The sequence below is a fragment of the Barbus barbus genome (assembly GCF_936440315.1).
Source record: "Barbus barbus genome assembly, chromosome: 5".
Taxonomy (NCBI): Eukaryota; Metazoa; Chordata; class Actinopteri; order Cypriniformes; family Cyprinidae; genus Barbus; species Barbus barbus.
In genome coordinates this window covers 33026319-33039623 of record NC_136733.1, presented here as the reverse complement: position 1 = coordinate 33039623, position 13305 = coordinate 33026319, and the positions used below count along the sequence as shown (strand labels likewise).

The following is a 13305-nucleotide window of genomic DNA, read 5'->3' as shown; positions in this document are numbered from 1 at the left end:
TCTCTCCCTCTCACAGCTTGGATTTAAATTTTTCATGGCAGAGGTGTGCTGGAATGGACCTGATCACCAACTGCTGGTCTGCACTCTACATTATTCACTAGCCCCTCTTATAGCTGACTTCATTTATGTTGACAAAGCACTTGAAGGGAGATTCTTGTCTTCCAGTACTTCCCAGATTTCCTGTGTTTCTGTCCACCGCACACTCTCCAAGAGACAGACGCTGACAGAGCTCTTCCATTTCATCACTGAATCATTCATAAACCATTGGTGGCGGCCAAGAACCAAACCCTACTATAATCACAAACACATGTACAAGGACATATTACCTGCTCATAATCTGTGATATGTGGACCTGTCGGTTTTGTCCCTTACTTGACCCCTGACTGCACACGAATGCGTATTAAACTGAAATCAGTCTATCAAATTTGATGACAGCAGTCAGTACTCAGTCTGTTTAAAGGGACAGTCCACTCAAAAATTACATCCTCATGTAATTCCAAATCAGTATGACTTTCCTTCTTATCTTCCATTGTGTTCTACATGATACATGTCTTGTCTGACCTTTATTACATGGACCAAAAAATCTGTATGATTTTCATTTGTATGTGGAACACATAAGAAGATGCTTTGAAAATATCTCAGTTGTGTTTTTTTGTTCATACAATGACAGTCAAAATGTTCACATGTTGTTTTTTGGACCGCATTGATTTTCATTTTATGCACCAAAAATCCTCTTTAAAATATAAATAGAAGAAAGTGATACAGGTTTGTAACAACACGAGACTGAGGTTGAACTATCCCTTTAAGCACAGATTTAGTATAGATGTTACAGACAGCACTGATGTTCTTTTCCAGTCAGCAGGGAGCATGCATTACCCTTCCCAGATATCCTCCCTGTGGCAATGATGTCAGAGGCTGAGAGGACCGGTCTTACCTCTGCCATGGGCACTCCCTCCGGGGGACGGCAATGCAGCACAATCATGCCCTTGATTGGCACTTCCTTCCCTTGAGGATCCTGCTCGAAGTTCTTGCGGAGGTCTGTTTGAAAAGATAAGAGGCAGCTGTCACAGCGGGCAGAGTCCAAGCCGATATTTGGCCTATCTATACCAATCGCTTTCATCACTCCTTATCCTGCTCTCTCTATGCCCCCTGCCCTTCGTTTTGGCAACCTTGGAAAGGCAGGGCAAGAGAGCAGGAGAGTGCAGGCATTCTCAACGGTGCTCAGGCCATCTGCTAGAGTTGCAGGTGTCATGGGTTCAGTTCATTTGCACAGTTCTGCCTCATCCCCACTGTGCTTGTACAGCAATGGATTTTTTTTTCTGTGCACTGTGCACTGCAATTGTTTTTTCTTTCTGTGCACCGCAAATTCTTTCAATTTGAAGAAAGAAAGAAATGCAAAATGTCCACAAATGGTCCGGCTTCAGGTAGGATAAAAATAAAATTCACTGTATTAAAGTGGAATAAAAAGTTGTTATTTGATAACAAACACTAATGATAAAATAATAATACTCAATAATAACTTGATAATGATAATGAATACTAATTATAATAATAGCAAATGCTAATTAAAAAAAATCAAGCTGTCAGTTGACTACAAAATTTAATTGATATTTTTTTTTTTTGCAATAATAATATTAATTCAAACTTTTAATAGGCTTTCAGAGTTAAAGCATTTAGTTCACCATTTATACCTAAAATACCTCAAACAATTTCTCACAGCAGTACACGTGTTTATATCATGAATTTCAATTGTAGGCAATGTTTCATGCATTTCAATGTTTCTTCTATATCATTTTTAGAAATGCTGAAAGAGAAAGAAAAGTTCAGATAATGTTGAAGCCCATGACCCCAAATATGATGATCCCATTGTGAGGGACTCCTTTAGTAAAATATAAGAACAGCTATATAAAGGCTCATCAACCCTCAGTGTAATAGTATAAAATATTTTGGTTACACTTTATTTTAAGGTGTCCTTGAGTGTAATTATACATTTAAGTACTGAGTAATATTAATTAACATGTGCATACTATATGGTTAGGGTTAGGATTAGAGATTGACTTTGGGCTACTTGCATGTAATTATGCATAATTTATTGTTATTATAATATTAAGCACATGTAACGTGTGACATGGAGACCTTATGAATAAAGTATTACAAATCAAATTATTGACACATTTTATGGAAAAAAAAAAATAAATTATATATATATATATATATATATATATATATATATATATACACATATACACACACACACACACACACATATATATATACATTTTTTTGTTGTTTAGCATAACTTTTTTCTGCACATATTTTAAACCTTTTAAACAGATGCATAAACCTTTAAAGAATATTATTATTATTTAACAATTAGGGCTTTTAATACAATAAAAAGAAAAACATAATACAATAAAATAACCAGTAAATATTCTTATAATTTCCAAAAGCAGTCTTATCAAATTTGATAATACAGTATTTTAATTTTGGTTTGACATCCTTAGAAATACATTTTGTATATTTTCCCCCCACTTGCAGACCACTGGGGGTCCCCTGAACTAGCATACTCACAGGCTATCCTCACAGTGGCCTTACGGCTCTTTGAGGTTCCTAGGTGACTCCAGGCAACACACAGGCACCAGTAGTCTTCTGGACCATGGAAATCCTCCACCTGCAGCCTGGTGACATTGATCGTCACTTCGCGGATTTTCAACCCTGTATAACAAGAAACACAAAGCATGAACATCTTAATCTAAATTGACTTCAGGTCAATGCCCATTAAGTATCGATTTTCAGTATTTGGTCACTTCAGTCAGGGTCCTTAATTGCAATTGATTGTAAGAATATACACTGGGTGTCAGAAGGATAAAAGGGTACCAGAGCTCAGTGAATTCTGAGACTGAAGTTTAAAAATATCTCATGCATTGTTATTAAAAAAAGAAAATCTCCAAGACCAGTGAAAAATTGTATGGCCTCGGGTTGCTTTTCCCTTCATGAGCTGCCCTACATAACTCCAGTTTCATGTCTCTCTGCTCCATGTTTTTGAGTGCATTACTGATAAAAACCTTTTTTTTCTCTGCCTCTCCCATGAGGTCTTTCCTTGTTGTCTGTGCCACAGATCGTTAGCAAGATGAAAATAGCTAGCTGAAGTTGCATTAGCCTAAAAGCACAAGAGCCAGGAACGCTTGTTACCCCCGAAGCTTAATTTAAGACAAATATCTTTAGATGAGATGGACAAAACCTTAACCTTTCAAACTCTTAAATCTATGATCATTAAAACTGTAGAGATGCAATAATGTTCCTTGGTTTTCAAAATGTCTGACATCCCTGCTGTGAGCCTAAGTCACTTTTTGCAGGTTTGTTGCATCAGTAAAGGTTTCCATTGTTAATCGGTTTCATCTTCTACCTGTTTCTTCGGAATCTCTACCCGACAAACTTCAAAAAACCATACAAATATGGGGATTGATGAGAAGCAATATGCAATATGTCGAGAACCATAATAAACAATCCATTCTCTCAAACAAGCACTCTGTAATCTGGATTGCTCCTGTACCGTGCGTCTCCTAACAACGGTGCCAGGAACAGATAAATATCAAATAAATCTGAAAGTGCCTGGTAACTATACAGGGATTATTATTGCAGCTCCAAGATAAAACGATGGCATGCATTTTATGTAAACAGATCAGTTCTAGAAGGCTCAGCTTATTTTGAAACAATTTTTTTTCTTGTGAGATTAGGATGAGCCCCATTGTGGTGGGATAAACAGAAGAACTGATGCTGACAGTGTATTCTGAATTTTGCTCTGGAAGATGGCTGCAAAGAAACAAACAAAAATGATAGTTCTTGAATGAAAATGTTATGTTTCGTATCCTTATACTCTCATAAACTATAAAGTGGACATTGTGGTCCTCCATAAAATCTACAATACTGTCTGAAAGTTTGGGGAAGGTATGATTTTGTTGTTGTTGTAAAAGAAATTAATATTTTACTTATGAATATTTTCTTAATATATTCTTATGTTCTCAAAGTATCTTTATTTTTCCACAAAAAAGCAGCACAGCTGTTTTTGACATCGATAACAATATGAAATATTTGAATCAGCACATTTGAGGGATTTTTGAAGGATCATGTGACACTTAAGACTGAGTAATGGCTGCTGAAAATTCTGCTTTGTCATTAAAGGAATAGATTACATTTTTAAATAAATTAAAATAGTTACTGAGGCAGCTAAAACAATGCATATTAGATGAGACCGCTGCCTCTTTACTAGTGACGTTTCAGCACATCTCAGGGTCACTTTGAACAGTTAGATACTGGTGCAAGAATCATTATATAAGTTGCATTTCTGGTTGGTTGTTTTGGGAATAAATATTGCAATATTAATGGGCCAGAATGGTCGACTAGTCTGTTAGACAACAAGAGAGTTTTAAGAAAGAAATCTTTTTTTCTTTTTTTGGAAGGGATGCAGCATCTCAGAGAGCATGCTGCTGACAGTGTGCTGTGCTTAAGGGTTCAGTAACAGTAACTGTTGGACTGTCAGCGCAAAGAAACCATCTCTGAACAGCAGTCTCTAGATCCATCCCCTGTAAAACACCACCGCTAGCTATCAAAGCACTGCTTTTGCAACAAACTCACAACATTCAACAAAAAATTGTGACAATTACTGTTTGATTAATAAAAAAAAAACCTGCACACATTCAAATGATGGCTACTGCATCGTTGGGGACACTTCATTTCCAACGATATCGAACAGATACTATTTAAACTGAACTGAGCTGGATGATGAGATTACTGAATTCAATGATGAACTGCCTTTACCTGAAAACTGAGTGTTTACAATTGTCCTTTTGCATTATTGACACTATTTTCCTATTTAATACTTCAAAGCTGCTTTGACACAATCTGTATTGTTAAAAGGGCTATATAAATAAAGGTGACTTGACTTGACTTGTTGCTCCTTCGGACAATAACCACAAAATTAATCAAGTTGTGTATTAACCCTTAACTGGTTTGGTAAATATATTGTCTGTGATGTACTGTTCCAGAGATCTAGTCTGTACTAGAATATTTGTTAAATTTCAAGTCAAAACTGCTATACAGGAAATTTATTGATTAAAAATAAAATGTGCAAACTCTTTTAAAAGATAAATCCAAGTTCAAGTTTGTCAATAAATTCAAGAGCACTTGAATTACAATGTCAATCATGGCCTGTTGTAGTTATTAACAAACATAAAATAATTAATAAATGCAATTATTAAATTTAAACAAAACAGGCATTTTTCAAAAATATATATTCTTTTGTGTTCCATAGAAGATAATCTCGCTCAGAAGAAAGCAGGAAACGTAGTCAATTTCTTTAAAAACAACTAGCCAAATAGTCATTCAGATTACAGTCTAATTTTTTTTTATTATTATGTAGTTTAGTGCATTCTTAATTACTCTGTAGGTTTTCCAAAATTCACCTTCCGTCATTATGTGGTTAACAAAATAAAGTTTTGCTAATGATCACAAATCGTTAAAGACAGAGCCTGCTGAGATGATGACACAAAATGAATGTTGTTCAGACCACATACGGCACTTATGTCTGCTTTAGTAGAATTGGATGTGATGCTACCCTTAATAAATGAGCAGCTCTCAGCCACTGTGGAAAGGAGTCAGGGGAGAGCGGACAGGCGAAACACTAACATCTCATTTAATCAAGTGCCTTCTTGAATTGGTTTTCTCCCAAAAATGAATGACACTGCAGAGAAAAAAGCAGACCAGAACAGCGTGGTGTATCCTGCCTGTCCCACAGGTTTATTGATCATGAAAGCAGACTGCCTTCACTTCTGAGCTGACTCTACATGGTCCTGTTAGTCAGGGGTAAACAAAGCAAGACAGACGCCTATGTTTCATGGACACTCTGAGAGACACAGACATTATTCATCATTCCCCAGCTGAGATGTTCCATCGACAGTGTGGGGGGTAAAATTCAGCGGCAGGCAAGAAAATCATGACTAATGACGGCGAATAATCCAGTCTGATTCTTATTTTGAAAAATAACTCTTTGAATTTAGAATGCAAGTAATTTAAGCTGAATTTTCAAAGGCCATTACGCCAGTCTTTAGTGTCACATTATCCTTCTGAAATCATTATAAAATAAGAAACAATTCTTATTATCACTGTTCAAAAGAGTTGTGCTGCTTAATTTTTTGTGCAATTCATAAAGCAGTTTTTCAGGATTCTTTGATGAATAGAGAGTTGAAAAGAGCAGTGTTTATTTGAAATCGTAATCTTTTAAAAGTTTTAAGGCAATCTTTTGAAATGTCAAAATTTGTGTATTTTCTGTCGCTTTTGATCTTTCCTTTCTGATCTTTTCATCAGTCCATGTGTTCCCTGGAAATCAAACCCAGGACTTTGACTGTTGTTAACGCCTTGCTCTAGGAGAGATTGCAGTCACCCCCAGTGGAATAGTGTGATTTCTATACTTCAGAATCTCATTTGCCTTTTGGCAATTACCAAGATGATCAGGAGGAGGCTTAACTATGTCAGTAATGTAAAAAACGTGCAGCAGCAGATTTAGGGTCTTCTGGAAGCTTTATTTTTAGTCAGTTAGTTAATCCAGTCTGCCTCAGCTGCAACATGTGGCACTGCCATGACACAATTTAAGGGCCAGAAACTGATGGGACACAGCTATCATTTGAAGCTTTGGCTCAACCAGTATTAGATCTACTAAGCGGATGCTTCTGCTGCTCTGTTTCCTCTGTTAGAGGAAAGTCTTTAAAGAACTGAGTGTGCCTATATGAGTGGCAGCAAGACAATAAGTTTACTCCATCAACCTCCATAAAACCATAAGCATAAGTTGATGCTAAAATAAATGCACCTTAGATCCTAATAAGACATTTAGATCGGTGACACATAGTTGTGAAAGCAGAGAATATGAAAAGCAGTTCTCAAGAAGAATCACACTTTTAAGTTTGCAATAGCTTCATATCAATCAACAACATTTGCAAGTCACTTTTAATGTGCTTTGCTTTACAACTCCTTTCGTAATACTTTACTAGCTAGACTTAAAGAAAGCTTCTTACATTACATGGCAGCAGCCACTGGGAATGACTTTAGTAGTATTCTAGTGTTTGAACAGACATAGAGCAGAACATGGCGCAGCGGAAACAGTGTAATGTTTCGTTCCATGTGATTCCTGCAAAGGCTTCCAGCAATTGATTTGCAGCTTTTGTCTCCCCTGCTGTAGCAGAGAGAGATTATTTCAGCACCATGGAGAGCGACAACCTTTGGAGAACCAGCAAGTGGAGCTGCTGCAGCCATACAGTATTTATTGTATTCCAAGTCAGATTTTCCAGTTTTTGCTTAGGTGAGAATTTGGACAAGATAGTAAATTCAATTAAAGTTAATATACAATAACTAATGGCAGCTTAGCACCTAAACAACCAACGGGACTGAGTTTCAAATGTGACATCAGTGTGACATGCTATACTCTATGAGTTTCAAATGTGACATCAGTGTGACATGCTATACTCTAAATTATGCTTGAGCCCAAACTCATATGAATTAACAGACCTAAAATTGTACTTTTAGGGCCAGATTTACTAAACAGGGCAAATTAGAATTAGAGAGCAATTCCATAAAAGTGCTGATGAGAGGGGAAAATTCTGTGTGTGATTTACTGACAATGCGCAGATGCAGCCAGATAATTTCCATAATGACCAGCGCAATCTACCAAGAGCAGCACAAATTAAAGCCTGCTTTAAGTTGTGCTTTTTTGGGGTGTTAAACAATGGCGCAAATACCAGTAATTTGACGTGCGCAAACGTTAGTAAATCGCATGGCTTGATTAATTTTAATACTCTCCTCCCATAAATTTAGCGTCTGAAAGGGAAATTCCTACACATGCATATTCAGTAAGGTCAGGCGCAAAAATAACTGTATACACACCTTTTCAATGCTAATTCGTTACAGCATGTCTTTAGTAAAACATGACAGTACTATTTTAACGCCAAAAGATGGTTTGTGCTGCAAACTGTTAGTAAATCTGGCCCTTAGAAATGTATTTGTCATATACAGACGTACAATGCCCATTTAAATAAGAGAAAGCCTTAGATTTTTGAGCCAGAGAGATTTTAAATGTAAGTTCTTAAAAGAAAATATCTGAAAAAAAAAAACATTGTCTAAAATGGCCACTGGAAACTCCACCCAAAATAAATAAATAAATTGAAAAATAAATAAACAAATTAATTAAAATATACAAATAAATTAAAGTAACTAGAAATACATACATATAAATTAACTAAAATAATTGGAAACACAAACAACAAACAAATGTGTGTTCATACATTTTACGTAAACACATTCATTTACCCAATTTTCTCACTATCAGCAGATATTCAAGCAAGGAGCTACAACCCGTTTTTAACCCCAGCTTGCTCCAGGAGGATTGTCCACGTAATAAGAGTTGCTTTGAAATAAACATCTGTTAAATGACTACTTGCATTACTAATGTGGATCCTTACTGGATCGGATTCTAAAGGCTACATTCTTCCTAAAAGGTCATTTCTCAGCTAACTTACACAATATTGGTATGACCTCATCCAAATGATTCATCTCATTGTGTGCATGTGTGCGTTCTTGAGCTCACAGTGGCGAATGTGACACTTTGCTCACGGGGTAGAAGCTTAATAGCACATTAATGTCATCCTCCATCACACGCTCATGTACTCCCCACCCGCTCTGCATGGCAGCTCCCTCCAGCGTAACTCCAAATAAATAATTATCATAAGAGACCACGGCAAAGTGCAATTAGAGTGATGAAGGGAAGACTTTGAGAATTCAAAAATAAAAAATGAACTGAAAGACATATAAATGCACAACATATTCATGGATGTTTCTGCCAAAGCACTATTGCATTCAAGGTTTAAACTCATTTGCATGCTACTCCTTCCTGATGAACAATTACAGGTCTTTGAACTGTGTTATGCAAGTTTTTCAGGGTCAACATATTTTTTATTCTCTTTCATTATGTATACTGCACTCTGTAAGGCAGTTGTACCTAAAGAGGTCACTTTTACAACCTTTTTCCTTGCAGCAAATACAGCCATAATATAATTGTACATGAACATTTTGCACCCTGTTTTTCCACTCTTTAAATTAGATAGGCTGTTTTTGTTATTGTACCTTTAAAATACTGTCAGATGTTTTCTTCTGTATTTTACATACATCCAAGTGAAACTGTTTTTCAAAAGAAAAAGCTTTTGGCCAGGATCTTGGATCTATTCATCTTGTAAAAGGGATAGTTCATCCAAAAATTAAAATAACCCCTTGATTTACTCACCCTTAAGTGTATATGACTTTCTTCTTTCAGACGAATCCAATCGGAGTTACATTAAAGAAAAATGTCCTGGCTCTCTCAAGCTTTATAATGGTAGTGAATAGTGGTCAAGATTTTGAAATAAAATAAGGTATATAAATCCATCATAAAAAGTACTCCAGGGGGTTAATAAAGTATATTAAAATATCCATATTTAAAATGTATAAAACCTAAATAGCTTCCGCTAACTGTTGTATGAGAGAGTGGCGCTCCAGCAGACGACGTAGGCATACAGTAAATCAAGGGGTAATTTTCATTTTTGGGTGAACTATCCCTTTAATTAGATGGAGGCTTGCAGTTAATTTTTGTAAGAAAGGACAGGGTTTAAATGGACTAAACATCACTACACATCTCTGTCATTTCACAGAAAGACTGAGTTATGATATCTTGATTAGAGCTCAAAAAATTGTTTAGGAAAAACTACATTTCCATTTCATGCTGAATTTAATAATTCTATTTGTAAATAACCTCAAATTATTTAACCAGTGCTCCTGGTTGAAATATTAGTTGTTTATTGTAAAACAACCATAGAAGCTGAATTAATGGTTTCTGGTATACAGCACACTACATATGTACTGTATACATGAGGACAATATAATATGTTAATTTCTTCTTTGCAGTCTTTTGAGAGAGATCAGAAACTATAAAACATACAGCTAGAACGAACATTGTGTGACAAAAAAAGTTATGTTTGTTGGGTCACGGTTTTAAAGCTTGTCAATTAACAACAATTGAAAATTTAATAGCTTTAATGACAGATATTGTTTAGTTCTAAATGATTTGCTAAAAGGTAGACATCAATAAGCAGCTGCTAGATAAGATTACCGCTTACATTTTGCCCATTTGTTCAGTCAACTGCCTCCTCTACTGGTTGGTCGAGGCTTTTACTTGGTCTCAAAGTCGTCTTGTCCAAAAACAAAACTCTTTTGTGAGTGATTACCTCATAAAAAGTGGGCACTAACTTAAAAAATTTAAATGATATATGGCAGAGACATGCATGTTTCCTCCAGTTGCATGGATGCTTTGCTCCTGCTATTAAAAAAATCCAACAGTCTAAGACTTTAAAGGCACAGGTTCAGCAAATCTGATTTAGACATGTAATTCTGCATAATATCCTCCTTTAAAATAAATAAATAAATACAAATAAAAAAAGCTACTCCCCCCTGTTGTGCTTTAGACATGTATGTTGCTGTGTGGGTGTTGAGTGTGCAATTGTCTGTGATAATGCTATTATAAGCCCAGAGAAGAGGAACATCAACACTAAAATGCATCTGTGTTAAGCGAAATAAAGGGTGATGCCCTGTACTTGTCCTCTTTCGCTGCCCTTGCTTTGCAGTCAGCTTCCATTTGTTGTACTGCAAAAGTCCTCCCTCTCTTTCTCTGTCCTCAACTTGCAGTCAGCTTCCATCTATTGTAGTGTGCAGGCAGTTTCTCAGAAAGAAGCTTTTTTTTTTCCGGAGAAGCTGTCGCTAGCAGATGTCAACACCACATCACATGTCAGCTCTGACATATCATAACTATACTCGCAGTGGTCAGCTGGCTCCTTCTTCCATGACAGAAAGCTGGACTGAGCGACACAAGCTACAAGTGCCCTGAAGCTTTGCTGTGCAGTCAATGGAAACTGATTCCATCAATCTGAGACAGAGGAGAGAAGAAATTTGTATAAATAACAGAAGTGACAGAGTAACAGGACTTTGCTCTAAGATTGGTGCTTAAGAGCACTAGTAGCACTAAATGAGAATTGTTATGGGTACAATCCCAAAAAATTTTTCAAATATGTAAATGCCTCAATACAACACCTGAACAAGACAATCAGATAAAGAATCATCTAACCAGTAAACTCAGTGAAATAAAAAAAAAAAAACATACTTTAAAATTTATGCACAAGCAGGCAACAATACAGAAAAATAATCTAAAATATGTGATCTGACATATGATAAAGGATATAAGATATATTTCAATGCATGTCGATGACTTAAACTTGTTTAATTGGATACAATTTACTAAGGTGAAAAAATTTGCTAATAAATAATTAATTTTGTTATGGGATGTTTGCCTATCTAATGAAAACAGAAATAAATATGGCTAAAAGGCTAAATATGTTAAATGAGCGCTAATAAACTGGCAAATTAACAAACCATATGGTGAATCATACTAAGGTTACTATGCCACTTCATATTTCAGTAATATTCATACTAAATATAAAGTAAATATGAACACACTAATATAAAAATTAATATTCATCAAATAAGTATGTATAATTCTAGACACTTCATATTTATATGCCTTAATTCGCCAAGCTTTTGCAGGCTTTCTCTGTTGACTTGGAAAGGAACAAAACCCCAGCCAATCACAATGTGAAACAGTGCAGCCAATCTACAGTGAACAGCATGACACAGCTTCATCACTCTCGTTATAATCAATTAGTCTGCACACTGCAAGAGAGACAAGACATACAAGAGTTTTTATTATTTTATATTATATATAAGTTCACATGTTTTGACTGGGTGACAGCTGTAATGGTGTGCCCACATATTTTTCCTGTGCACGCACAGTAATTTTCTCTCAAATGTGACAGAAATACTACAGCTTTGATCGGGTAACAACTCTTTCAGTTTGACAGGTGCATGATATTCAAGTGGTGCTGAAAACAAAGAACAAAATAAAAAATAAAAAATAATGAACAAAACTAATGGTTTGAAGGATTAGTTCACCAATAAAATGAACATTTGCTGAAAATTTACTCCTTATTCCAGCCAAGGTGTGTATGGTTTTGTTTCTTCATTGGAACAGATTTTGATGTGAGAGGACAACAGAGGATGGACTTTATTATTACGACATTAATATTGATGACGGACTCTTATTTTGGCCGGAAGGAATGTTGAAAATTAGTCTTTGAAACGCCTTGATATTTTTATCAGCTCAATCTGACGGCACATTCACTGCAGAGGATCCATTGGTGAGCAATTTCTCAATGTCTTCAGATCTGTTCTAACGAAGAAATAAACTCATCTGCATCTTGGAAAACCTAAGGGTGAGTAAATTTTAATTTCTGGGTGAACTATACCTTTAAAATTGAAATTAGAGTTCTCTCTTTTAAGTGACAAACATCACAAAGTGTACTCTAGTTCCTAGTTAACTCTCACTCATTCAAACCACAATACTCCAGAAGCATACTGACTTAATTCTTGACGATAGTAGCCATTAGAATATGACACTCCATGGCAGAGAAGAAAGGCATGCAGACACAGTGCCAGAGGAAAGATCTTGTCATTGTTAGTTTGTCACTGCTGCCTGGTCGCCAGGACTCAAGGCCTTCACTTCAGGTATGACGGGGACACAGAGCTCATTATCGGGTCTAGGCAGCATCTGCGCCCCCTATAGTGTTTGAAACGTGTCTGGATCTGCCTCTTTCAATTTTCCTCTAATCTGTAGACAGAAAGCAAAAGCGCCATCTACTTTTTGGTCACATTCAATAGGATACTCTCTCCACTGGCACCTACAGTACACTATCAGCAGAGATTTTTTTTTTAACCACAATCCTAAAAAGGTTATAATCCTAAATGGAGTAGTCTGTGGGGCTTATTTGTGTGCTGCTGCATAGAAGTTTCAGCTTGTCATTTATCAGTAAAGGACAATAATAGAGGCACAGCGAGCAGCGCGGCAGTCTTTTCTTCCTCCTTTGGCAAAACCGTGATAAATGACTTAGCGGAAGATGATTTTTCATATGATGGTTATGCTCTGTAACTGTCCTCATGGGCTGATATTACAGAGCTTGGAACAAATAAAACCTGAGGTAGTGCTCAGGGATGGGGTTCGACGAACACCTTTGAAAATTTCAGATCTCTTCCCCAGCCAACACTGAAGAATAAAAGGAAAAACAAGCATTTATATATTGTTTCCAAAAGCAGTGTTAATGCTTATGTCGGAAGAAAAGCATGCAT

The 13305-nt window shown here is 36.2% G+C and overlaps 1 protein-coding gene across 1 annotated transcript in view; it reads right to left on the bottom strand.

Annotated features, from left to right (window-relative positions):
• Positions 1 to 13305, bottom strand: part of LOC306869705 (netrin receptor UNC5D-like) — a gene marked incomplete at its 5' end in the record, with an annotated part of 145546 nt that overhangs the window by 54033 nt on the left and 78208 nt on the right. Inside the window, 2 exons of the mRNA XM_079416582.1 lie at positions 935 to 1038; positions 2572 to 2715. Coding sequence (XP_079272708.1) covers positions 935 to 1038; positions 2572 to 2715 — 248 coding nt within the window. The remainder of the gene's footprint in view (positions 1 to 934; positions 1039 to 2571; positions 2716 to 13305) is intronic.